We start from the raw sequence: 24,035 nt of genomic DNA on the forward strand, positions 1-24,035 counted from the left end.
CAGGTAATTTGTAAATTCTTTTACTGTGACTCTTTTAAAATGAAGTAAACTACATGGATGGAAAAATGTCTTTTGTTTATACAACACAAATGCATCCTGGAGCCAGGAAATGCATTTAGCGTGTTGGAGGGAAATAGGTTGATTAGAGTTATTTCAGTTTTTACTTACCTGTGAAGCACAAATGCTTCCAGGAACATGCAGCTTCACACTTCAAAAGATCTGGATGCTTCTTAATATTTAAAAAAAAAAAAAAAAAAAAAGACAAAATCAGCGGCTCAAAATGACAGCACATTCAACAGCCTGTCTCTCATCGTATCCACTGGCTCCCACACCAACTTTTTATTCTATGACAAATTGATTAAAAGGCATCGTAGTTATAGAACTAGAGACAGGCCGATTTCTCATTAGGCTTTGTATCATCATAATATTATCACAATAATTAGTATTTGTAATGTTAGAGGCAGCAAAGCTTGATAAAGTCTCTCTCTTCTCTTTCTCTAAACCTCCTGAGTGATACTATTTGTGACAGTATAGCTCTGCTATCGTATTAATGATCCTCACACCAGTTCATTCCCTTTGTTTTAAAGCACATAGTAAGAAAACAGATTTTAAAAACGTGAACGATTTTTTCAGAGAGGTATTCTTTTCAGATGATTCATCAACATGAAACTACCACTTCTCAATCTCAGTGTTGTTGTAATGAGGGGGCACTAACAGTTACATAAATAAATGATTCCCTTCTGACTGGAACGGTACTGTTCTGTTGAATGGGTTGGTCATACAATGCTCTTTGTTTTGAAACAGTTTATGGTCATCACTCGGATTTCATGTACAACTTCACATCCGTAGTTGAATGGATGGATTTTTTTTTTTTGTTCCGTTTGTTGAACAACCTGCTCCCGAGTAGGTTTGAGATTATGGATATGTTGCCATGACTACGAGTCAACAGACCTTGTCCCATGTCAGATCATTACAAAAATGATCACGTCTATAATTGAAGAACAAAAGTCCTCAACACTGGATGAGAATGATAGATAACAAGCTGAAAAACAAGGCCAGGAAGGAATCAGAGATTTGAGTCGAAACTAGAATGAGATGTAGGTTGAACATGTGTCAGCGGCTCCACTACACTTTCAGCCGTATCAGCATATTAGTCTGTGATTGTGATGCAGCTGGGGGGATTTTCACTGATTGCATCTCATGCTCTATAAGCTGTATGTTAAAAAAATAAATAAATAAAATGAAATAAATGCAAATCACATAATCAGTACTAACTAGTAATTATGAGTACTGATTATGGTTTTTATTCTCTATTCATGTTGGCTTCACTTAAAAAAAAAGTGAAGAGTGAAATGCTTCTCTGAGAACACTGGTCTATTTTCTGTGTTTGAAGAACGAAATTATCTGGGTGAGAACTAACAGGACAATTACAGAGGTTAATATCATGTTAGCCTGGATGGTCGAGCCACAGTTGAAGAAAATGGTCTGATTCTGATGCTGAAAAGAGATGCTGTTGGTTCAGTCATTCCTTCAGTGAGACACTCTTTAAAGCACTAGTTTAATGATATATATAAACCTTCACAGTGGAAACCCAGAAAAAAAGCAAAGAAAACTAAAAGTTGTAGTGAAACTTTGCCTCTTTATTCACACCATTTTCTACTCCAGCTATGTTAGAAGTTAACGTAATTGTCAATCCTCTAGTTCCTATGTCGATCATCTCATTTATCTGTACACACTATATAAAAAAAAGTCAAGATTATATGTTTAGAAATCCAAAAGCGCTGTGAGGTGAAGAAGGCTCGACAGGTGCTGAGGGTTTTTGCTTTACAGTCCCTCAGCTCTCTTCCAGCCTCCTCCACCTCCACTTTCACTTTTTTTTTTCTCCATTAAACAAAAGAATATATTGAACAAGGCATTTGTACCAGAGCTTGGGAGGGGACTTGGACATTTGTAAAGCGCTTTTACTGTACAGCTCACGCAGAACACAACCAACAGGTCATATACAGAGCATGGTAAAAGAGGAATAGTATACTGCTTGGGCACAACACAAACACAATACAATGCAATCTGACAGAAAAAGTACCATTGAAAAGAAAGACTAATTATTCTCTTCAACTTTTTTAAGCATTTCATAGAAACAAAAGAGAAAGATAAATTGCAAACTTGGAGTAAACAAATCAAGAATATATATACAGTGAGGTAAAACACATTTGTTTTTAAAAGGAGGTATTTTCTTTTTGATTAAGTGACCTTTTTAATATGTTAATTAAGTTTTTTTTTAAAGATCTTCTCAGCTTTTGGATGACATCTATAAAGCAAGTAATGCAGACATCAATGCAGGCACACAATCACATGCAGTCTTGTCATTCGAGGTGAAAAATAAACGAGGTCTTGTCAAACTTAGGCACCAAATAAAACATGATAAAGCTTTCTGCTACCCTTGTTGCCACAAAGGCCTCACTTGCAGCAATGACCTGGAGAGAGGAGCAAAGTCTGAGCCTTTTAGTGATCCAAACCACATAAACGTTCGCACTTTCCCTGGAGTTTGACCACTGCAGATGCTTCAGCATCATGCAGCACATCTCTGAGACAATAGAGGGCAACCATTAAGGGAAAATGTTTTAATCCCGTAACCCTGATGCGGTTCTCATCACAGTGTGTGGATCATGCTAGCATAGATAGGTCGTTTAACCTGTGTGATCCAGTGGGACTGAATGGGCAGATACGATTGGTCCAGTCTTTGCATAAATAAGAGAAACGGAGATATGTTTAGTTGGCAGTTTATTAGTTACATCCAGCTAAAACTAGTGCAATCTAATAGAACGAGAAATCCTGCTTTTATAAAAGTGTTTTAGAGAGGTAGGATTAAACTCTGAGAATTTAGTAAAATGTAACTGGTGCTGTCGTTGGATTATTACTGCATTATATTGGCAGGTGTTTCTCTTATTTTGTCCACCACATTTAGATAATCGAGGGAAGGCTTAATAACAGAAACACCTCCCCATCATAAACAGTTCAACATGCACAAACTCCATCTTTCAATAGGACCACAGACACCTCTCTAAAACAGAGACACACTTAAAACATCATCTGAATATTGTGCCTTTCATGCAGCCTTCCCTGCATTAATTTTAGTTTGGTGCGCCCAATAAACTGACCAGAGTGTAGCACTGAGTGTACAAACATCTGTACAGTGGATATTTTTGCATGGTCACAAAGTTGCTGCCACAATCTTTGGGCTGAGTTATGCAGGTTGTGCTTGGATTAGCTGTCGACTCTGAGAGGGCTGATACATTCACTGCTGTGGGAATGTCTCAGTGCGTGGTTTGAAGCTGGCATAGTTTATGTTTCCTTCCTCTTTTGATCGTCCATCAATGCACACAGAGCACAAGAAACTGCTCATTTTGTACCTTTCTTGGCTTAAGTATAAGATGAAAAGGCTGCATATTTGACCAGACCTAACAAACAAGAGTGCTTCTCATTCAATGGGTTTGAGTCACAAAATGGCTCATCACACTGCTGCTCACATGCACTACCTCTGTGTTGACCAGTGGACTGAGGTTTGAAATTGTGTGGTGGCTGCATATCAACAGTGTACAGAATCCTCCTGGCCCCTTTAATCTGAGCTACAGAGAGAAAAGGCAAGGTAAGATTAGCAAGCTTAAACAAAAAAAAAGAGAAAAAGTCAGCCATGTCTGAAGGCAAAGGTGTTGATAGCAATTTCATTTGGCCACGATCAACAGTGGTGTTACTGACAGAGAGAGGTCAGATGCAACAGTCATTTAACTATGAGGGTATGAGACACATGTTTCAGCCAGTCTCTCTCAGAAGACATTCATGAGTTTGATCAGGTTGGTCATACCAGAACTGTAGAAACAAAAACAATGAGTCCAGGAACTCCACTGATGATACTGTAGATGTGATAAGGAAGTTTTATAAATGATATGTTTGATAAACGTTCTCAGGTGAAGTCACTTGAGTCAGCGTCAATTGGGTCTGACTAAAGGTTTGACAATGCATGAAGTAAGTATACCACCATAAATGTCTTCCAGTTAAGACCTGAAACAGTCTTACCCCCATCTGAACAACTCATTGCCTCATATGAACCAGTTTGTTAGCATATCCCAACCTTAAGATCTGAGTTTAAAGAGTTAAAGTAACAGAGCAGGCAGGGATGGGTTTGAGTTGGTTCACCTGTTATGAAGCTGTGAAAAAGGTGAACTGGCTACAGTGAAGCGGGGCCCTTGTAGCTACAAGATATCTGTTTTGTTAATTATAGAACAAGGAATGACAAGAGAGAAAGGCAAGATAGAATTAAGGACAAAAAGCCTGCTGCATAAAGACCACAAGAGAAAAAACAGCTGGCTGCAAACATCTTTTTACAGTTAAGTCATCTTGGGTTTTGGGAAAAGAAAAAGTACAAGGCTGCTGGTGACTTTAAGACAGAATGAAGGTGTCCTAGTAGAGGCATACCAGAGGTGCTGTTGAGTTCAACTATAGTTGTTGTAATGTCCCAGAGAATGACACTGCTAATGGAATACCTCACCCCACAGTCCCCACCTAAAGGTCCGGCAGGGCTAGCCAGGGCTTACTTAAAGGGATACTTGGAGATCTGAAATTCAGAATTTCACAAACCACCATCGGTCCCCCACCCTGCTCCCCAAATCCTCATGGCTTAGAACGATGAATCCTTGGCCCTGGTCTATCCTAGCAAGCCCCAGTTGGCCCTACAAGTTTGACCCTTTCTGTACACATTTAACATTTCATTTACATAGCCTGCCACCCTTCTTGCATTTGAATATAGCAGCAATATCCACTTTCCTCAAATACGAGGATAGATTTCTTCTTTTGTTTACTCCACAAGATATTTACAAGACATAATGTGTCTCTTCTGTCACTGCTGACCCTTTCTACATATTAAAGAACACTTATTTCACTAGAATGACTCAGTGGAACAGTGGGACCTCAGATGTGGCACATCACACCTTGTCTGATTTTAGCCAAACTTAGTTTCTGTAGCCTCAGTTTCCTTGAAGGGTAACAAGGGAAATGCTGAATAAAACCTGTTGCAACTGATTATGTCATTTTTACAAAAAACGGATATGTCATTTGGAAAATGCTTTGCACATTTTAAACGGTTGTTGTATATTACTGGTGAAATGCTATTTCACTTCAGCCAACTAGATATGCAGATTTTGTTTTTGTTTTTTTCTCTGAATCAGAAAAGAGCAATTAGCTCACGCAGAAACTTTCACTGAACATTTAACAATCTCAGACTCCACACAAGCCGCAACTTCCTCGCTTGTTCTGGACAGGGTGTGCTGTTGCTGGTGTTCAAACCTGACATTTGAAGTAAATTTTTTAAGACTTTGCATTACTATCATTAAATATATCATCCCTCCTTACTCCCTATAGTGCTGAGCTTCATCTTTTCTTGTGAAGAAACACCAATCTCAAACTCAACTTCTCTATATACACTCCACAATAACACATTGAGCCAATCCACACAAACTGCCTGGGTGAACATTATCGGCTGATCAAAACTGCGATTGCATTGAAAACTGTAAAAAGTGAGTTGTGGATGTTGAGAGTTTTATCAGCTGCTGTTGTTGAGGTCAAAAACAACCTTAGTAAGCCCCAGGAAGGCGAGATTTTTATTTTTTTTTCTAATTAACTGGTTTTAGTTTGGTTTGAGGGGATCTGATTTATTTAAGCAGTTTGATTTAGAAATTCAATCCACTGAATCAAGAAGTGATGTTAAAGAATAACTTCAGATAGGCTGTCATAAACCATGTTTGGTGAACAAAAATGCTTTCTATTACATTATCTTAGAATTAAATCCTCAAAAGCCTTTATTGCTAGACGTATAGCTTGTATATATTTTCAGTGTTTGTATATATATGTTTGACGAAAGACGCTACCTGTTACTGCATTATCAGCTGCTAAAGGGCATCAACATTGAGTTTTATCAAGAACACTTTTCACTGAGCAAATCCATCCATTATCTATACCCGCTCATTCCTAATTAGGGTGACGGGGATCTGCTGGAGCTACCAATCAACCTGACATACATGTTTTTGGACTGTGGGAGGAAACCAGAGTACCTGGAGAAAACCCACGCAAGCACAGGGAGAACATGCAAACTCCACACAGAAAGGCCCCTGATGGGTTTCAATCTAACCACTAAGTCACCATGCTGAGGAAATCACCCTCTCAAAAATAACTGGATGGTTTCGCTCTTCCCCCCCACAACCCTACACTTGAACTTCTAGTAGATGAAAATATTTTCAACTGTGCTTCATGTGCAGGGATCAAAGTGAAGAAACTCCAATGTCCATTGATCGATTGGCACATGTATCATTTCCCACCACAACCTGCATATTCTACAGCAGCTGATTAAACTGCCCTGCACTTTAAACCAGACGGGGAACAACTCAATGAAATAAGCTACTACAGTTGGTGGAGAGGTGGACTGCTGCTCGCCCATGAATAGTAGCCGAGGACAACTCTTTGACACACTTTAGTAATTCTTTGCGATGACTGCCTACAGACAGTGGGTAAGATTTGGGTCAGACCAACATGGCACAGAATGATCAGATTCAGGCAAACTGAGGACATTTACATCCAATGGCATCTCTCACCACAACTCGAAGTAGCAGCACATCAATAGACTATGTATCCATAAAGACGAAACTATGGAGACAGACTCCGTCACCAACATCCAAATTGCCACACAGGTAAATCCCACAGTGGTTCAGAAGTGCACTTATTGCTGAACAATCCAGAGACTCTGTGGGATTTTTTTTTGAGTAGATTATTATCTGAGTTCATAGTTACTGTACATGTCAATTATTGATTTTGTGTTTTTAATCTATTTGCAATTATGTATTTATATTTGACCTGTGTACCAAAAACACAGATGCTTTTGATGAAACTCAGACACATTCAGATCTGTAAGATAATGCAGAACGGATTTAGACGTATGGCAATTTTGGCAATCAGACAGATACTGAGAAACTGTTAAATCAGGTGCTACATATACTTCTTTCATCCATTAGATATAATCATGACACTACTTCAAAATAAAGAAAAACAATAATAGGAGCAGCTCTTGACTTATATGTTGGTCCCTTAAGGCTTGCTAAGACAAAACTGTCATTTGAATTTTACACATATCTTTCCATGTTTTGTTTATCATAAATGTACATTCTAGTAGAAAAAGACCTTGCCACAAAAAAAAAAAATAAACAAACAAAAAAAACACAACCTGTAAAACCTATGGCTTAGTAAATATCCATTTGCTATATTTAAATGAATGTACCTCACTGTTTTTTTTTTTTTTTTGGATTATCCTACAGAGAAGAAAACACTTGATAGCTTGATTAGCGCTGCTGCGCTGTCAATGGCACAAACATGTGAAAGGACAAAAATCAAATCTAAGAGTTTACATTTAGAGGGCAACATCCATAATCCTTACAAGTCTGTCTCTTTCTGAAAGCTGTTGTGACCTTATGTGGTGGCGTTCTCCAACTAAACACAGTTTGAGGTGCTGGAGCTCAGTTTCCAGTCCAGTGGGAGAAGATGCTCTGTGATGAGTTAATGCTGTGGTGGTTGGTGTTCAGGAGGCAGGGTTTGAAAAAATGGCACCAGAGATTCACCTTGGTTGTGGTTGCTGTTGCTGTTGCATGTGATGTATGTCCCTTGTTGCTTTCTGTCCCTTGTTGGGTGTGCATAGTACGAGCTTGCTGTATGCTCGACAGGGCTCCGACAGGCCTTCTCTAACACACACGCATGGAGCTGCGTACATGCAGAGAACAAACACACTCCACAGCAGCTGACATGAGAGGAGTTGGGTTTTTTAAGCACTGGCACTTTCCGGTAACAGCTGGTTTGGAAGGCATGGTGGCAGCTGATTGTTGTTGTCCTTGCTGTTTGTGGTTTAGCAGAGCAGAGTATAGAAAATAGACACATTTTTCTACTGTATATTGCATATGTTGCAGCATGTTCATCAAGAATGAATGAGGTCATCATGTCCAGTTTAGTTTGAAGAAAAAAACAAAAAACAAAATAAATTAAAATGACCTGTCTGATCCCCTGATAATACTATATGGGGAAGAAAAATAGCAACAACTGAAAAAACAGGTGCAAAAGTGTTGCAGAGATGAAAGGTTCTGCTTACAACTTCACTAGACCACATTTGTGTGGACCACATAGGGTGGCTTACAGACTAGCTTATGACCCAAGTGCTACTGTAACATGACTCAAGAGCAGGGCTGCAAACATCACATCAGACACAGATGTTTCTTTGTTGAAATATTATAAAATATAAACTATGCTATATTTTACTTTGAAAGTTATCTTCTTAAATGTATGTGGTTTGTATTACATTACTTTCAGCAGATTTTTTGGCCCAGCTATTTTAGGTTTTATTTGGTTTAGAAGTTTTTTGCGTGGCTTGTGATGATTTGCAAGTTTAGATTCAAATGAATCAGCCCCTCTTCTAACCAGACATTAAGTTCATTAGTTAATTTCAAGGTCCATTTTTTCCTTTTATTCAGTCAGCATTTTATAAAAGTTTTAAGATTTATAGAAGTTTAGCTCTTCAGATTTTTTGTTTAATGTAAAGATGTAACCACAGTTGTTGATTTGCCTAAATTTAGACTAATAAAAAATAAGAATAGATGGCCCAGATGCTTTATTTTTATGTGTTTATCTGTGTTTTACCCTGAGCCTGATAGGACAGAGGCCCAATTGATTGTATTCAGGTTTGTTTATCCTTTTCTCTTTTTTCAAAAATCCAATTTGGCCAGTGTGCCATTTTAATTTAACTTAATTTTTTTAAATATATATTTAAAATTTAATGTTTCTCGAATAAAAAGAAAAAATGAGAAAAAAAACCCCCACATACATTCAGAGAATTGTTTCCATAGTCAAACTTTGCAATTCTTAAATTCGGTGGTATTCGGCACAATAAAGTATTCAGATGAAACATTTGAAATCTTACCAGAAAAATTTTTTTTTTTTTTTTTTTACACTGAGGAAATTTTAAAATTTATCATTTAATCGAATAGTCAAAAACATAAATGCAAACTTGCAGCCCTACTGAAGTAGATGAGTAAGGAAAGAATGAAACGCTAATACACAAATGACGGAGTGATAATGAAGATGTGAAGAGATGAGAGCGAAGCTCCGACAGCTCAGAGGCCAGGTGATGTCTGGCCTTTAATTAACAGATGAGGCCTGAGCTCTTACTGGTTGGGTGTGCACTGAGCAATGGAAGCAGGAGTTAAGATGGACACCAGTTGCCTCTGTGGTTCTTTGGGGGATTTCATGTGATGAAAATAATAAATGAAAACTGAGGATAATGAGTGGAGGCTTCCTTTAATGCCTCTATCAGACATGGCCATCTCTCGGAAGATCTATCCAGCCATTCATGTGTGCTTGTGAGCCCAGTGCAACACACAAACACACCATTCCTTGGTTTCAGGTTTCATCAGTTTGTCCATGAATGAAATTGGACAAAATAAAAGAGAACGTGGGTATTTAAAAAAAAAAAAAGTCTTCAGTTCCCTTCAAACTAAATGGGAAGAACAATCAATGAATAACAATAAAGTAATAATAATGATGTAATGCTAAGAACATGAATGCCAGTCAGAGGTGTGTGTAGGTGTGTGTGTGTGTGTGTGTGTGTGTGTGTGTGTGTGTGTGTGTGTGTGTGTGTGTGTGTGTGTGTTTGTTTGGTAAGTGTGTCTACATCTTGATTCCCTCCTGCTGGCTGAGCTGAGACAGGGTTTTCTTGATTCGGAGAGCGGTGAGTCGGGCGGCACCGTTGGCATACCAACACTCCCTCATTATCTTTGCCATCACCCGCAAGGCCTCCAGAAGAGAGAGAAGACAAAAATTATTATGACTTAATTACATTATGACAATATTTTCAGCTGTGCATTAACCTCATGCTGATGTCTTGGGCAATACACTTTTAAACACACGCAGAGTTCAAAGGGACATCTGTTCGCTGAATCGATCCTGAAGACAGGCTCAGTTTTACTGTAGGTATGTGCTAAATCCTTCTCCCCCAGACAAGCAGGTTGCTGCAGACCATGAAGCACTTCAAAATAGTTAAAAGTACTAATATGGAGCTGTCAGGCAGTCAATAATAACTTTAAAACAGGCAAAATGTTTTCTTTCAGGCATTCAGGATTCAGATTTCTGGATCTGTAGTTTTTGAGTTGACCAGATAGGGCAGCATAGTCATACAGAGGGCTGTGCAATTAATCAAATGTGATTCTGATTTTGATGATGATAAACGATAAAAAAAAACAATAAAAATTAAAAAAAAAAAAAAAAACAAAACAATGTAGTCAAGAAAATCTCCTTTCCTCTAAAATCCAGTCTGCACAGAAACTATGTCATGTCTATCAACACTCTTACTTTAAGGCAGATACCCTCAACTATGCTCTCTGCTCCCTTAACCAAAGTTTCCCCTGCTGGTTTAGACAGAAGAGCTTGTCACAGCATTCATGTTCCACCTACACCAATATTTGTGACTCAGCTCACCTTTAAAAAGCTGGAACCTATAATCAAAGTTCAGCCTTGGTTCAAGACCATGACTCGTGCAGGTAAACAGGACAGCACAGTGTAAATGGAAAAAAAAAGATGGAAAATTGGAAAAGACAACTTTGTGTACTACCAACATCTGAGGTACTGTCTAGCAAAATACCAACACCGTGTCAAACCAGAGAGATCCAAGTATTTTACAGGAACAATGTTCAAATATGCCCACAGACCCAAAATATTATTTAATACAGTGAATACAATATTCAACCCCACAGTCACAAAACTCCCAGAAGGAGCAACGAGCCTGTTCCTGTCATCCATCAGATCGATTCATGATCTGAATGACCCTATTTCTTTCTCCTCTTTTACACATCATTACACATATGAAACCCAATGCACATACTATTTGGACAATGAGTGCTGTGCCCAGTATTCTAGCAATAATTAACAGCTCACAGTCCATGGCTAAAGATGTCAATCATACCAACTAATCTCAAATAAATGAATCACTTGTTTTTGTCCTTAGGTACTCACACAATTTTAATTATTTTATATTTTTCTCTGTCCTTTTGGATGGCCTTAAGTGTGTTAAGTGTGTTATTGGTAATCGAGGATTGGACCTTCAGTGGTTTCATTCTGTCCTTCTGATCTGTCTCAACCTTCTCCTCTGGAGTACTCCAAGGCTTAACAAAACTGATGTCCTAATCTTTAGCCCAACAATTAACTTCTTAACTCTACTCAACACGTACGAGCATCTCTCCTTGGATGTTATCGCCCATGCAAGAAATCATGGTGTTATATTTGATTCTAGTTTAAAAATTAATAAATGAATCTGCACATTATGTCTTCCATCTAAAATCACCTGCAAAATTCAAACCCAAATTAAGATCCAGGTCTCTGCTAAAGATTTGGAGATTATAGCACATTCGTTTATTTCCTTATGCCTTCACTATTGCAACACCACACTATTTAGCAATCAGCAGCAGCTTGATCTCATCTGCAAATGATTCAACACGGAGCAGTGAGACTCTTTATTAGAACCAAGGAAACAGACCATATCTCCTTCGTACTGGCCTGTCCAGGCCCGTCCTTTTTTTGGCAACTCTTTTGTTTTTAAAGCAATGTTTAATTTGCTTATTTGTCCTGTTTCATTTTAGCTTCCTTGTCTTGTTGTCAGATTATAAATCTCTGTAAAGGCCTTTGCTCAGCATGTGTTATTTTTAAATGTGCCATGTAAATAAAATGGCCTGACTTATACATATAGCCGTGCGCCTTTCTAAAAAATGTCAGATAAATTCAGTTTGCCACAGGGAGATTTGAGTTTCTGAAGGTTCTAGACATACATCAAGGACAATGAAAAACTGGGCACACTGGACCACATGAAGTTTTCTTTCCACCTGGTAATTCTCAGCTATTTTTCCTAACGCTTCTTTCTACTCCTGGTGATGGTTTAAAGAAACACCTTAAGTTTGAAAGAGCAGACATGTCCTGTTTACTCTTAGTGTTATGTGAACAATTTTTTTTCTCTCTTAAAAATTACTTGGTTTGAACTTGTTTTTTCTGAGAAATATGTCTGAAGCTAACTTTTTAAACAGAAAGTCTTCTGTCACCTAATTGGAAACTTCATATTTGTCACTGTAAATAGGCCTAGAGACAGGGGCTCCAGAGTTTACACTAATGTCTTCCCTTGGCCATGCAGTAAACAACATCTGGTATGTATGAGTCAACATGTCTGTCTCTGTGTCAGTCTGGTGAGATGCACTTCTATGAAACTTCCTAGATGGTCATTTAGACTACTGGGGTGTTGCGATCCTCTGTTAATTATGTGGATTAGAGAACTACAAACTGTCACTGTCTCACCACCAGTGTGTCCTTCAGCAGACTTAGCTATTCCGCCATTCTGAGCTTTGACTTACCACAAAAATAGAAAAGCAATGACAGAAAAGCAACACAGAACAACTTTCTCTGTGCCTGTGACGCCTTATGTTTTAAATGAGTTCTTAAGTTACACTCATATAGTGTCAAAGTGGGTCTTTTTAGGTGCCACATCAAAGGGTCTGAATGAGATTTCAGGTTTTGATTTAATAATTTTACATTTTTCACTAGTCACATTTTTAAAAAGAAAAATAAAACCTTCAAGGGGTCTCAGAAGTCACAAAATATAATGAGAAAGTTGTTAGGTTGCAACAGTAGGTTCAAGGAACAATCTGTTATACTACTTGCTCTTACTGCACTTGGTTAATGAGAACACAGCTCTGTCAGCCAGTATACAGTATATTCCTGTAACATCCACCTAGAAGTAGCAGCCCTGTAGCACCCACACAAGAGCTTTTATTTTGATGTTTGAAATAATTTTTATTCTGTTTCATTTCTTAATTTTTTGATACACATTGAACTTCACCCTAACTCTAATTTAATATTGAGAGCATTTTAAGTTAGTACAAATGTCTCTTCATCGTCAGTGCTGCATCCCCTTTAATAACTTCATTAAAAATTAATTAAGAATCATTTGTTAATTCAGGATGTACATCAGACATAATGTTATCAGGAAGCGAAAGTCACACTGCACCCAAAGAAGTCATGTCTGTGTTCAGCTTTGTCCAGTTATGACTCAGTCTGTCCGTGAACTCTCCTCTACTGTTGCTAAAGCTGAATTAAATTAGATCCATCAGTCGTGTATAGGATGTGTTTGAATGGATGAACTTAAGCCTGTTTGCAGCCTCACCTCAGTTTGGATAAAAAGAACTAGAAACAATTTGAGCTCTCCCCCTGTAAACATGATCTTTGCAAAGTTAGTTTGATACAGTGACGCTTGTCCTACCTCACAGCTCTGCCAACGATTGGGAATGTTTGGCCGAAGCTTCTGCTCACAAACCACTTTCCTCATTTCCTCCACTGATGGATCTGACTGAACTAGGTCATAGTAGGGCAGCTGGTAGTCCTCATGGATACCTGCCAGAAAAATATGCAATTCATATTTTGGCTTTACTTGCTTTTTTTATTCTGGTTTACACGATACACCATATGCTTGAATATTAAGACCAGTGTGTCAACATTTCCATAACTATGTCTGTTCTTCTTTAGTTTCATTTATTGATCACTCCCTCTATTAACGAGTAAACCTCCCATTCATTGAGACAATGATTCATCTCCCTTTAGACCCTCTCTCTCATTTGATCCTCACCTCCCATAGAGCAGCGGCTGGCAATCTCCCAAAAGACCAGCCCCATGGCATAGATGTCAGCTCGCTTGAAGGACTCAAAGTGTTTCATGTTTATGGAGTCATCCAGGACCTCAGGAGCCATATACCTGAGTAGAAAGATAATGGATTGTTATCAAACTATCTGTTTAAAGGATGTTTAAAGTACAAAATGTAACACAGGGAACATTCCTGAAACAAAAAGCTGTAAACATGATCTTCAACCACAGATTGCCTGTCTGTCCATGTTAAGAGCAGTGTGCACAGGTGAAAATGGGAAAGAGCACATAGGTGTGCAGTAATAGGTTGGGTCTTAAACTTGACTTAGAGCCAGAGCCCTTTTTGAAGTTAAACAAAAGCACTACCTCAAAAAAAAAAAAATGGTGATGTGGTCAGCCAGTTTTTGTCGACATCATCCATCTCTCCTTCTTGTCATTTAATTTTCCATCATCCATCACCATTGACAGAAAATTATTTTTTGGTAGCATAACAGAAAACTATCCACATCTTTTTTTTTAATTGACAATTTCCATCCATATCTCTAACTTAAAAAAAAAAAAAAAATAGCCACAAAGACCTCACTAAACCATCCAATCAGTAATAGCAATGGGCAGTGTGTACAAAGGGCAGGGAATTAATCAATGCAAGTTTATGACCGGCACTTCCTGGGAATTCCTCATTCATGGGTCAAAATTGCAATCCCTCATTCCTCTAGTAGTCTCTGAAGATATTGCTTTATGAAGCTTCTGTTTATCACCTGCTTTGTCAGCATTACATGTAATTGCTATCAATTAGGCTACTATCAGCTGGTATTTTGTAAGTGATGAAGAGGATTTACCAAAACATCCAGCAGGTGGTGGTATACACTGTAAAATCTAAATTAAGGAATCTTACTGCAAAGGTTGAAGTGAAGGACAGAAGGATGCAAGTACAGAGCAGTGCATTTTTAGCAGTGTTATAGACTTTGTTTTTCTTTTTCTACTTGGTCAAAACTACTGGGAAAATGAAAACACGACAAAACAAAACAAACAAAAAACGGCTAGCTTGGCTATGTCTAAACATACCAGTACCTCTAAAAATTAATTCTATGTTACATCTCAAGCAAAAATCGACGTGTAAAAAAGACATTTGCTGTTATAGCATTTCTCGGTGGGAATTAGTTGCCAGGCAACCCAGAGAGACTGAAGATGTTTATTGGTGGTTAGTAATTAGCATTAAAATATCCTCACATTTAACGAACTCCCTCAGTGTGTATAATATGTGTGTGTGTGTGTATGTATGCATTCACATTTCACACACAACCAGACTTATTCAAGTGAGATTTTTTTGGACTGAGACATACAGAAAACAAACACTAGTGGAATCATCAGTATTAACACAGATCTCTGCCAATACCAGTGCTGAATCATCATACTGAATCATTTAGTGGCACTGAAATACATCCGTGTCAAACCACCATGCAGAGAACAAGGTTGAGGGAAGGTGTAACCAAAAGAAAAAAAGAAAAAGAAAAACATTACAGGATGAAAACTATGCTGGCATCACTAGGGCAGGAGGAAGGGGGCTCAGTTTTCAACCCAGCAGCTAGAGGAATTTGTGTAATAGAACAACAGATGTGTGGACAGTAACACAAACTAAAAGTCTCCAGTTTGGAAATTTAATACCTGGGTTGAAAGGGTGGAGACGATGAGTAACTGTCTGGATATTGTAAGGGTAACAATCGTTCGAGAGAGTTTTTTTTTAAGTCTGTAATTCTCTAAGTCATGGGCACCAAATGTGATTTTGTTATTTTTGTGTCAGAATCAAGTTTCCACAGTACAATTATTGTAGCCATAAATCGCAACATTAACCAAACCACATTTTGATTCTATCACATCTGAAAAAAGATAAAAATGATTATCGGGTGGCACAGTGCTGTGGTGGTTAGGACTGTCCCTTTATAGCAAATGGTTCTGTGTGCAAATCCTGTTCAACCCTGAAGCCTTTCTATGTGGAGTTTGCATCAAGTTGCAGTATTTCTTGTTTTGAATACATAAACATGTAGTAGATTTACTGTAAAACAGTATTACGAATTGTAAGACGTGGATTTCACATATTTCCAACCTAGCAAAAGAGATGATCTATACAAGAAATCCAAGGTTTGTGTCAGAAATGTGTTTTTGATGGGACACGATGTCATGTTAGAAGTTGTCATCACTTCACCCTCTAGGCATCCAAGATATCATGCTCACAAGAATAGGACACTTATGACAAATTTGACCAAATATTCGTATGGTGTTCCTGAGATAATATATTAACAAGAATGGGACTGATTTGAGTGGAGGTTTGTAACAAATTTGAAGAAATTTCCTTGAAGCACTCGTGAGATACCACCTTCACAATAACAGGAAGGACATGAGGTTACAAAGACCCTGACTTTTAGTGGAGATTTGTTCAAATCTTCCCTCTGTTCATTCACTCTGTTGATATATTGCTCCCACAAGGATGGGATGGACACAGGGTCACATTGACCTTTGACCACCAAAATCTAATCAGTTCATCCTTAAGTCTAAGTGGATGTCTGTGGCAGAAGAGATTTCCTCAAGGTGTTCCTGAGATTCCGTGCTCACAAGAATGTGAAAGACGTGAGGACACAGAGACCTTGACTGTTGATCTCCAAAATCCAAACAGTTTATCCTTGAGTCCAAGTTGATGTTTGTGCCAAATCTATAGGCTTTTCTTCACACAGTTCCTGAGCAATAATGTTCACAAGAACAGGGTAGATGAACGGACAGGTGGATAACTTGAAAACATAATGCCTGCAGCCATGACTATCACCAATGCAGAGGCACGAAATGCTAATTAAATTTGATGCGTTCTGCTTTGCACACAATACCCTCGAAAAACAGAGGTAATGGTAGTTACAGAATTTAAGTTACCTCCTGACAAAATCACAGCAATACAGACCAGGAGGGAAAAGAGGACATTCAATCATAAGTCGACTGCTGCTAAAGTAAAAATGACCTGTTTGCATCAAAAAAGGTTAGGTTACCTTTTGGTTCCCACCCGGTGGTTTGGAGCTATGTCAATGGTGTCAGTGGCTGAGTCATGGCGGACAGCTAGACCCAGATCAGCAATGCAGCAGGTCCCATTCTTCTTCACTAGAATGTTCTTTGATTTCAGGTCTCTGTGGGCAATAGCTGGCTTACCTGGAGACAGAGAGTCATGTATAAAACAAAAACCCTGCAGTAACGGAGAATTAATATAAGCAAATGAGGGTAAGATATTTGCAAAATTCCTGAAATCAGATTTAAAACTTTATGACCCCTACAGACAAAAGTTCAGATTAAAAATAGATGAAAGAGACTCCAGGTAAAATACATAAACAGTTTAAAATTGGTAGTTAAATCGGCCCGATTTCCACTGAAGTCTCTTGATTACCTCCAGACACAGACCCCTCTGTAAAATCATGCAACTCAGAAGAACTTGAAAATGTCATTCTTAATGGCAGGTTTCCAGCACTAGTGCGTGTGTTTTTGCCCAAGTTTGCAGCACAGACAAGCACATCTGTTCATTTCTATTTGCATTTTTCTACTGGTTTTGCTTTCTATTTGAAACAAAATTCAAAATACAGAAGAGAAAATGATTACCTGTGAAATTCACAACAAACAAGTTTATAAAAATATCAATAGAATTGCATGCTGACTCACCTTGTGTGCCCACTATTTCCATGTGGAGGTGGGCAAGCCCACTAGCTGTGGACAGGGACAGTTTGATCATGCCCTCCACAGTGACAGTATAGCGATTCAGGTAGTCAAACAGGGAGCCATGTTCATGGTAGTCTGACACTAGCCACAGCTGAGTCCATGTCCCATTATCTACAAAGACATAAGACATAAAACATCAAACAAAGAAGATGAGCAAAGCTAAAATGTTAACGGAAAAGTGTTGTCATTAATTTACCCTGGAGGTCATGAAAACGTTGAAAGATGATCTTTTTTTTTTTTTCTTTTAATGAGTTTTTATCAGATTCAAAGACACATTCTCGTCATGGGGAACTAATTCATTAGGGTAAATCACTATGATGCCTGTGTATTCTGATTTTATGAAGTTATGCAATTTTTTATTAAAAAAAAAAAGAAGAACAACAACAAATGTTAACACAGTAAAATTAGAATTTATTTGTGGTTTAAGGGGTGTTCACAGATTGTGTTTCATACACATATATACGCATGCCATGGTGTGTGCAAGTGTGTGTGCTTTTGGAGCCGATAAAACTGTGTGATAATGTCTGCTTGGTTCTCACTGTGGACTGTTACTCCCCCACACTGTCTACCAGCATGTCTATTCACAATGAATACTTGTCTGCACTACCTTCAGCTTTACAGAGGTGCTTCACTTGTAACTAAAGCAGCCCACACTGTCATTTGCAGACGGTGAGAGGAGAGTTATGACATTTCAGTTTGATGAGGATAGGCTTCACTCAGTCTTGATTCTCTGAAGGCACTATATTGAATGATTCTGATTTATATTCTTCTCTTTCTCGCTGAATGTTAAGCCTAACTCTTTCCCCAGTGCAAAATGTGAGTCTTATTCTAATCCAGCCTCTAAAAACTCTTTGGAGGATTTTCACCTTTGTTGTCTGCAGCAATAAAGCCCAGGATGTTCTCGTGTCTTAGCATCACAGTCTGGTAAATCTCAGCTTCACGGAACCAGGAGCGCTCCTCGCGGGATGAGAAGATCTTCACAGCCACCTCCTCACCACGCCACTTGCCCCGCCACACCTCCCCAAAACGCCCTTTACCAATGCTCTCCTGGAGGATGATGGTCCTGGCAATGGTCCTCTGGACTAGTAGTGGCAGGCCTAGGGAAAAAGAAAAGAAAAAAGAAAAACATTTTTAAAGCTGAAACCAACTTGGTGAAGGGAACATATTGTTTTCTTAAAAAAATGACAATTGTAAATCACTTGAATAAAACCAGATGCTTCACTCTCTACCCCTGTTTGTCATTTGCGAGGTTTATGTGTTTGTGTGAACTTATTTGTTTACAGAAACAAAAACATAAATTACAACACAGTGGCAATAGCCAATACAGAAAAGAGGCACATAAGCAGGTCTATACATAAAAGGCCTACAGGAAAAATATAGTTAAACAAAAATGAAGCAAGTCACAAGTACATTATTGTCACAGTTTTTTTTCACTTTTTCAGTTCCTCTGCAATATAAAATGAAGTTTACATGTTCCCTGACAAGGAATGTTTATACCAAGATGTTCTGGATCGTCTTGGCAGTCATGAACTGAGAAAATAACATTATCCATCCATCCATCTTCTTCCGCAGTAGCCAAATCAGGGATAACATTATCCACTGGATTAATTTAAGAGTTATTAAGAAGAAGAGAAAGACGGGCTACAGAGAAAATGTTGATCTGCTAATACTACCAATATAACTCTGTGGACACTCCCAGTACATGTGAAAAAATGTGCTGGAAGTCACAGCTGAACATTAAGTGTCACTGGGGTGTAGTTTCATCTGGAATCTTTTGTATGGAGTAGGACATGCTCTATTGATAAGTATGGCTGAGCACCAGCTTCTACAATTTCATATAAAGATCAGACCATGTTCTATCATGTTCTGGCTCCTTATTGAAAGCCTTTCTCCATTCCACGATAATAAAACTGAAGAACTTGACAAAATGTTTCACTTTGGTCCAATTTGTTTTGTGAGGTGGACACAGTCCATTCACACATTTGGTGGGTGGTAAGAGGAAAATTCAAGGACACTTCATATGCTTTTAAAGTTGAAGACAAATAAGAGGATGCTGACAGCTAGTTTTAAGGTGCTGCAAGAAAAAAGCACTGACCCGAGAATTCTGACCCGAGTGTTTATGCGTGACTGTGTCTACATCAAAGCAGCAGCCACAAAGTCCCTATTATAAGTTATTCTGCCATGAGGACTGAGAAGCCAAAACTTTCTAAAAACAAACTCCAAAGTCATGTACATACAAGGAGATCATATGACTTGTATCCTAAAGCCTAATTGAATGGATTGAGGATTTCAGTACTTGAGCAAGGCTTTCCAATGACAGAGCAGAAGAGGGAGCAGCAGACAACCCTGTCTTGTCCTGTTTGCCAGCTGAATTTGTTAAAAGAAAGTAGTATCTGTGGACACAGTAGCAGAGGGTGGGTGAAATGTTTTCACTACTGAAATAAAAATAAATGGAATTTACTATTGCCCATATTATTTTCATTCCACTACATCCACATGAGGAAGCAACAGGTTTCATCAACAATACAAACTAACAAAAACATTCTGAAGGCCATAAGAAACCTTGTTGATAACAGACTAGTTTACCACACAAAAAAGCAACCTCTACACACTCTTACGTTGTTACAGCTACATCTAATTACAACTACAGTCATTTTCCATACACTCAGCTGTAACTGGAATGAAAAACTACAATTCTGTTCAGGTTAGGACTCACCAATGTCCTAATAAAAAACTAAATAAAAGGCCTGAAGTGCTAGAGTTTCTGTAACAGAGTTCGCTGCTGTTTCCTTCCCTAAACCAGATATATTTCCAAAATTAACAACTAAAATTCTGTAATAACCATTAGAAAATTATATATGAACAAACTGCTGATAAGGAAACAAAAAAAAAATGGAAGTTGAATGAAAATACTCCTCCAATTTTAACATGCACACCACAAACACAGACATCTGACTCAGCAAAGTAATTAAAACAGCCCATACAATCCTGCCAAAGCACACACATTGCAACAGTCACATACACAAGTGCATATTGTGCAATATGGTGTAAATAGCTAGAGAGAATGAATCCAAGTCCTTCCTTGGCAGCATGTTGGTGCCAGTCTCCACAGAGAGGTGGTAATTCATGGCTGGCAAAAAGAACAGCTCTTGCCAGTACATTGCATGTGCATGCAGCCTTAACCTGTGTCGGCTAGTCAATTTAACAGACTTCTACTTTAAGATATTTGCAGCTACGGGGTATTACGGTGTACTCAAACTAGTAGCAAGCCTGAAAGCATCTGACCTTCAAAGTCCAGTTTGTTTGACTAGCGTGATCACTCTGTACTGTGCGCTGGCCCACCTGAAGATGTGGAGCAGGGTATGACCAAGTGAACAGGTCAGCTGGCAAGTTGCCATGGATATAGCATCCTATGCAGTTTGCTGTAATGGCTACACCATACAGCTATATCTTATATTTCCTTTCCTTCTGACTCAGAGATAAGCGTGAAAAATGATGACAGAAATCATGTTTAGTCTGAACACTCTCAGAGGCTGACAGTGATTGCCCTGATGACAGCCATTAAATACAAGTTCTGATTTCTCTGTATCTCTTTAATCCAGGCTTTTAGAGGAAAGAGAGCAGTCAAAGTTACCACAGTGCACTTAAAGTTATTCGTTATGTGGGAACAGTTTTGCACGGGCACGGTACAAATAAGTCGTGATTATGAGCACTGTAGGTGTGCAATGTTACAATGAATGGTGATGAAAATAAAATAGACTGCATATACAGTTCTTGTTAAACCTCTTTGAGAACATACACACAGAAAAGCAATAATGTCCCTTAGTGTGATACTCCAATATTTAATGTTACATCAATGCACGGCAGGACCAGACCCTGAGCCGCCTGCCTCTGACTTTACAATAGCCACAGCTGCAACAGGATATTCAACTGGGACTGCTACACTCACACAGTCAAAAAGAATAAGTTACTATGGTTACAGGAATGCTCTGCGTCAATAACCTGTGTAGGTGGATCACGAACTTCCTGACAGACAGATGGCAGTTTGTGAGGCTGGGAAAGCACGTCTCTGAGTCCCGGACCATCAACACTGGATCCCCCCGAAGTCTGTGTCCTTTCTCCTCTGCTATTCTCCGTATACATCAACGGCTGCACATCTGCTCACCAGTCTGCAAACTCCTGAAGTTTGCAGACGACACCACACTCGTCGCCCTCATCTCTGATGGGGACGAGTTGGCCTACAGGAGTGAGATGGACTGTCTGGTGTCACGGTGCAGCACCAACAACCTGGAGCTCAACTCCCTCAAAACAGTGGAGATGATTGTGGATTTCAGGAAGGACCCAGCCCCCCCTCCACCCCTCATCCTCTGTGATACTCTGGTGACCCCTGTCAAGTTCTTCTGCTTCCTGGTCACCACCATCACCCAGGAGCTCAAATGGGAGCAGAACATCAGCTCCCTCACCAAGAAGGTTCAGCAGAGGATCTACTTCCTGCAGCAGCTAAAGAAGTTTCACCTCCCTTCAAGATGCTGGTGAACTTTTACACTGCCATCATTGAATCCATCCTGACATCCTCCATCACAGTCTGGTTTGCTGCAGTCACAGCCAAAGACAAGGCCAAACTGTCATCCACGTTGCTGAGAAGGTGATCGGCTGCAGTCTCCCATCTCTCCAGGAGCTGTAGATCTCCAGGACCCAGAGACACGCAGCCAAGATCGCAGCCGACCTCACACTGTAAGAACAGTTTCTTCCCCACTGCAGTCAGCCTGCTAAACAGTCACCCCTACGTGGCCCCTCCCCCAAACTGCAGTCAGTCACTTTTCACTTAACTCTTAAAGTGCACTACACTTCACGCACTCTTCACTTTTCTGTATATACATAGTATTTATTTTATTTTGATTCTTTATTCTTCCTTCTAAATTATTATAAAACTATGTACTCACTCCATACCTGTACATATGCTTGCTCTAGACACCAAGACAAATTCATAGTACTGTAAAGTGTTCTTTGCTGTACCTGGCAATAAAACCGATTCCGATTCTGATTCTGAGGTGTGTGTCAATGTGGGAATCTGGAGGCATCCTCCACCCATTTTTATCTGCCTACCTGGCCGGAAGATAAGGCTGGATTGGCAACATTTGGAAATCTTTGCAATTCACTTCTTTAGTGGCAGCTAAGGGAAAGTGGCTTGACCTGAAAGTGCAGCTATGGTGTAGTGATACCAGTGACAAGCACCTTGAACTCTATGTGCTGTGGCAGTGGCTACTTTGGGCACTGTTGGCAAGACCAGTTTGAGCTCATGAGGGTCAGAGCGGCGATCACAGAACTGTTCATCATGGGTTCATCTTGCTGGGGTTAAGCTTCCGCCTGTGCATCTTACTTTATGGCCCTCCTGCAAAGCAATTCAATGCCTCGACAGCAGTCAAAGTGGCCGCAGGTTTGAAGATCTAACTTCCAAGACTAATCAGACCAGTACCCATTCTGTTACTAGCTCAGTTTCAAGTTATTGAGCTCCAGTAAAATGTTTTATCCAGGTCTATTTATTGTATTATACTTACCACAGTAAGGTCATTTGCTTTTTGAAAGCAATTTTTATTCCATGTTTTTTTTCCTCGCTCTATGAAAGTCCTTGGAGGTGCCATTGATTTTCCTCTAGCTTATAATATAATCTTTACATGTGAATTTAAATACATGTTTGATGATTCATCTTTTAGTAACTCGTATGTTATTTTTATCTTAAAAGTTTCTTTTATTGCCTTTAACTAATGGCAATGTATAAGAGAATAAATTCATAACTATCCACATTTATTTTGGGATGGTTTTGATGTATTTCCAGAGTTCTGGGAGGATGGTGAAAATAGTTAAGAGCCTTGGCGCGCACACACACACACACACACACACACACACACACGTACACACACACACACACACACACACACACACCACTTCTCACCAGGTCACGCTCTGTCTGCCTCAGAAAAAAACGTCTTTTTTGCTGTGAAGATGAAGCACCATTTCATCAGACTGTATAGACAATCTGATGGATACTTGGTTATTATATTGGCACAATTGTAATAAAAACAGGACCTTGAATTAGACTATAATTTGGTCCTGTGGACCTATGAAGACTACTGCACACTGATATAAATGCTATGGTGCAAGGAACAGCTCTGCAAAAGTGATGCAGAGACATAGTGTTTGAAAATCTGAAGCTGTAATTTTCTTTATCTAATCACCAACATGTTGCACTGAACACTTAAGGACGTGACCTTTAAATGCTAGTAAACACAGGCTATGAGAGAGCAGTGGGAATGCAAGGTAGCATCCTCATTCACAATTTAAATGTTACTTCAAGTCACTCCAGCTTTGGCAAAGTACTTTAGTACTGCCATCATGGTGGGCTTATCAGGAAATCAGCAGAGACTAGGAAGTAAATGCATCTAGATAAGAAAGAGTCCAGGACATGACTGTGCATGAGCCTAATTTCTTTTTCTCTCTTGCAGCTGTTTTAAAAATGTAGTAACAAAGATTTG

At 39.1% G+C, this 24,035-nt stretch overlaps 1 protein-coding gene across 3 annotated transcripts in view; it reads right to left on the reverse strand.

Moving 5' to 3' along the window:
- Nucleotides 1-1,622: 1,622 nt before the first annotated feature.
- The window catches only part of tgfbr1b (transforming growth factor, beta receptor 1 b), a 48,787-nt gene continuing 26,374 nt past the window's right edge, over nt 1,623-24,035 (reverse strand). Inside the window, exons 4-10 of one of the 3 annotated variants that reach the window (XM_026291778.1) lie at nt 18,369-18,599; nt 17,446-17,613; nt 16,788-16,944; nt 13,742-13,866; nt 13,379-13,509; nt 9,738-9,876; nt 1,623-9,673 (exon numbers count right to left, since the gene is read on the reverse strand). In XM_026291778.1, coding sequence (XP_026147563.1) covers nt 9,751-9,876; nt 13,379-13,509; nt 13,742-13,866; nt 16,788-16,944; nt 17,446-17,613; nt 18,369-18,599 — 938 coding nt within the window. In that variant the 3' untranslated portion in view covers nt 1,623-9,673; nt 9,738-9,750. Of the gene's footprint in view, nt 9,877-13,378; nt 13,510-13,741; nt 13,867-16,787; nt 16,945-17,445; nt 17,614-18,368; nt 18,600-24,035 lie in introns of all 3 variants that reach the window. The other 2 variants (XM_033325768.1, XM_026291777.1) reach the window with 2 other exon arrangements.

The sequence above is a fragment of the Mastacembelus armatus genome, chromosome 20 (assembly GCF_900324485.2).
Source record: "Mastacembelus armatus chromosome 20, fMasArm1.2, whole genome shotgun sequence".
NCBI lineage: Eukaryota > Metazoa > Chordata > Actinopteri > Synbranchiformes > Mastacembelidae > Mastacembelus > Mastacembelus armatus.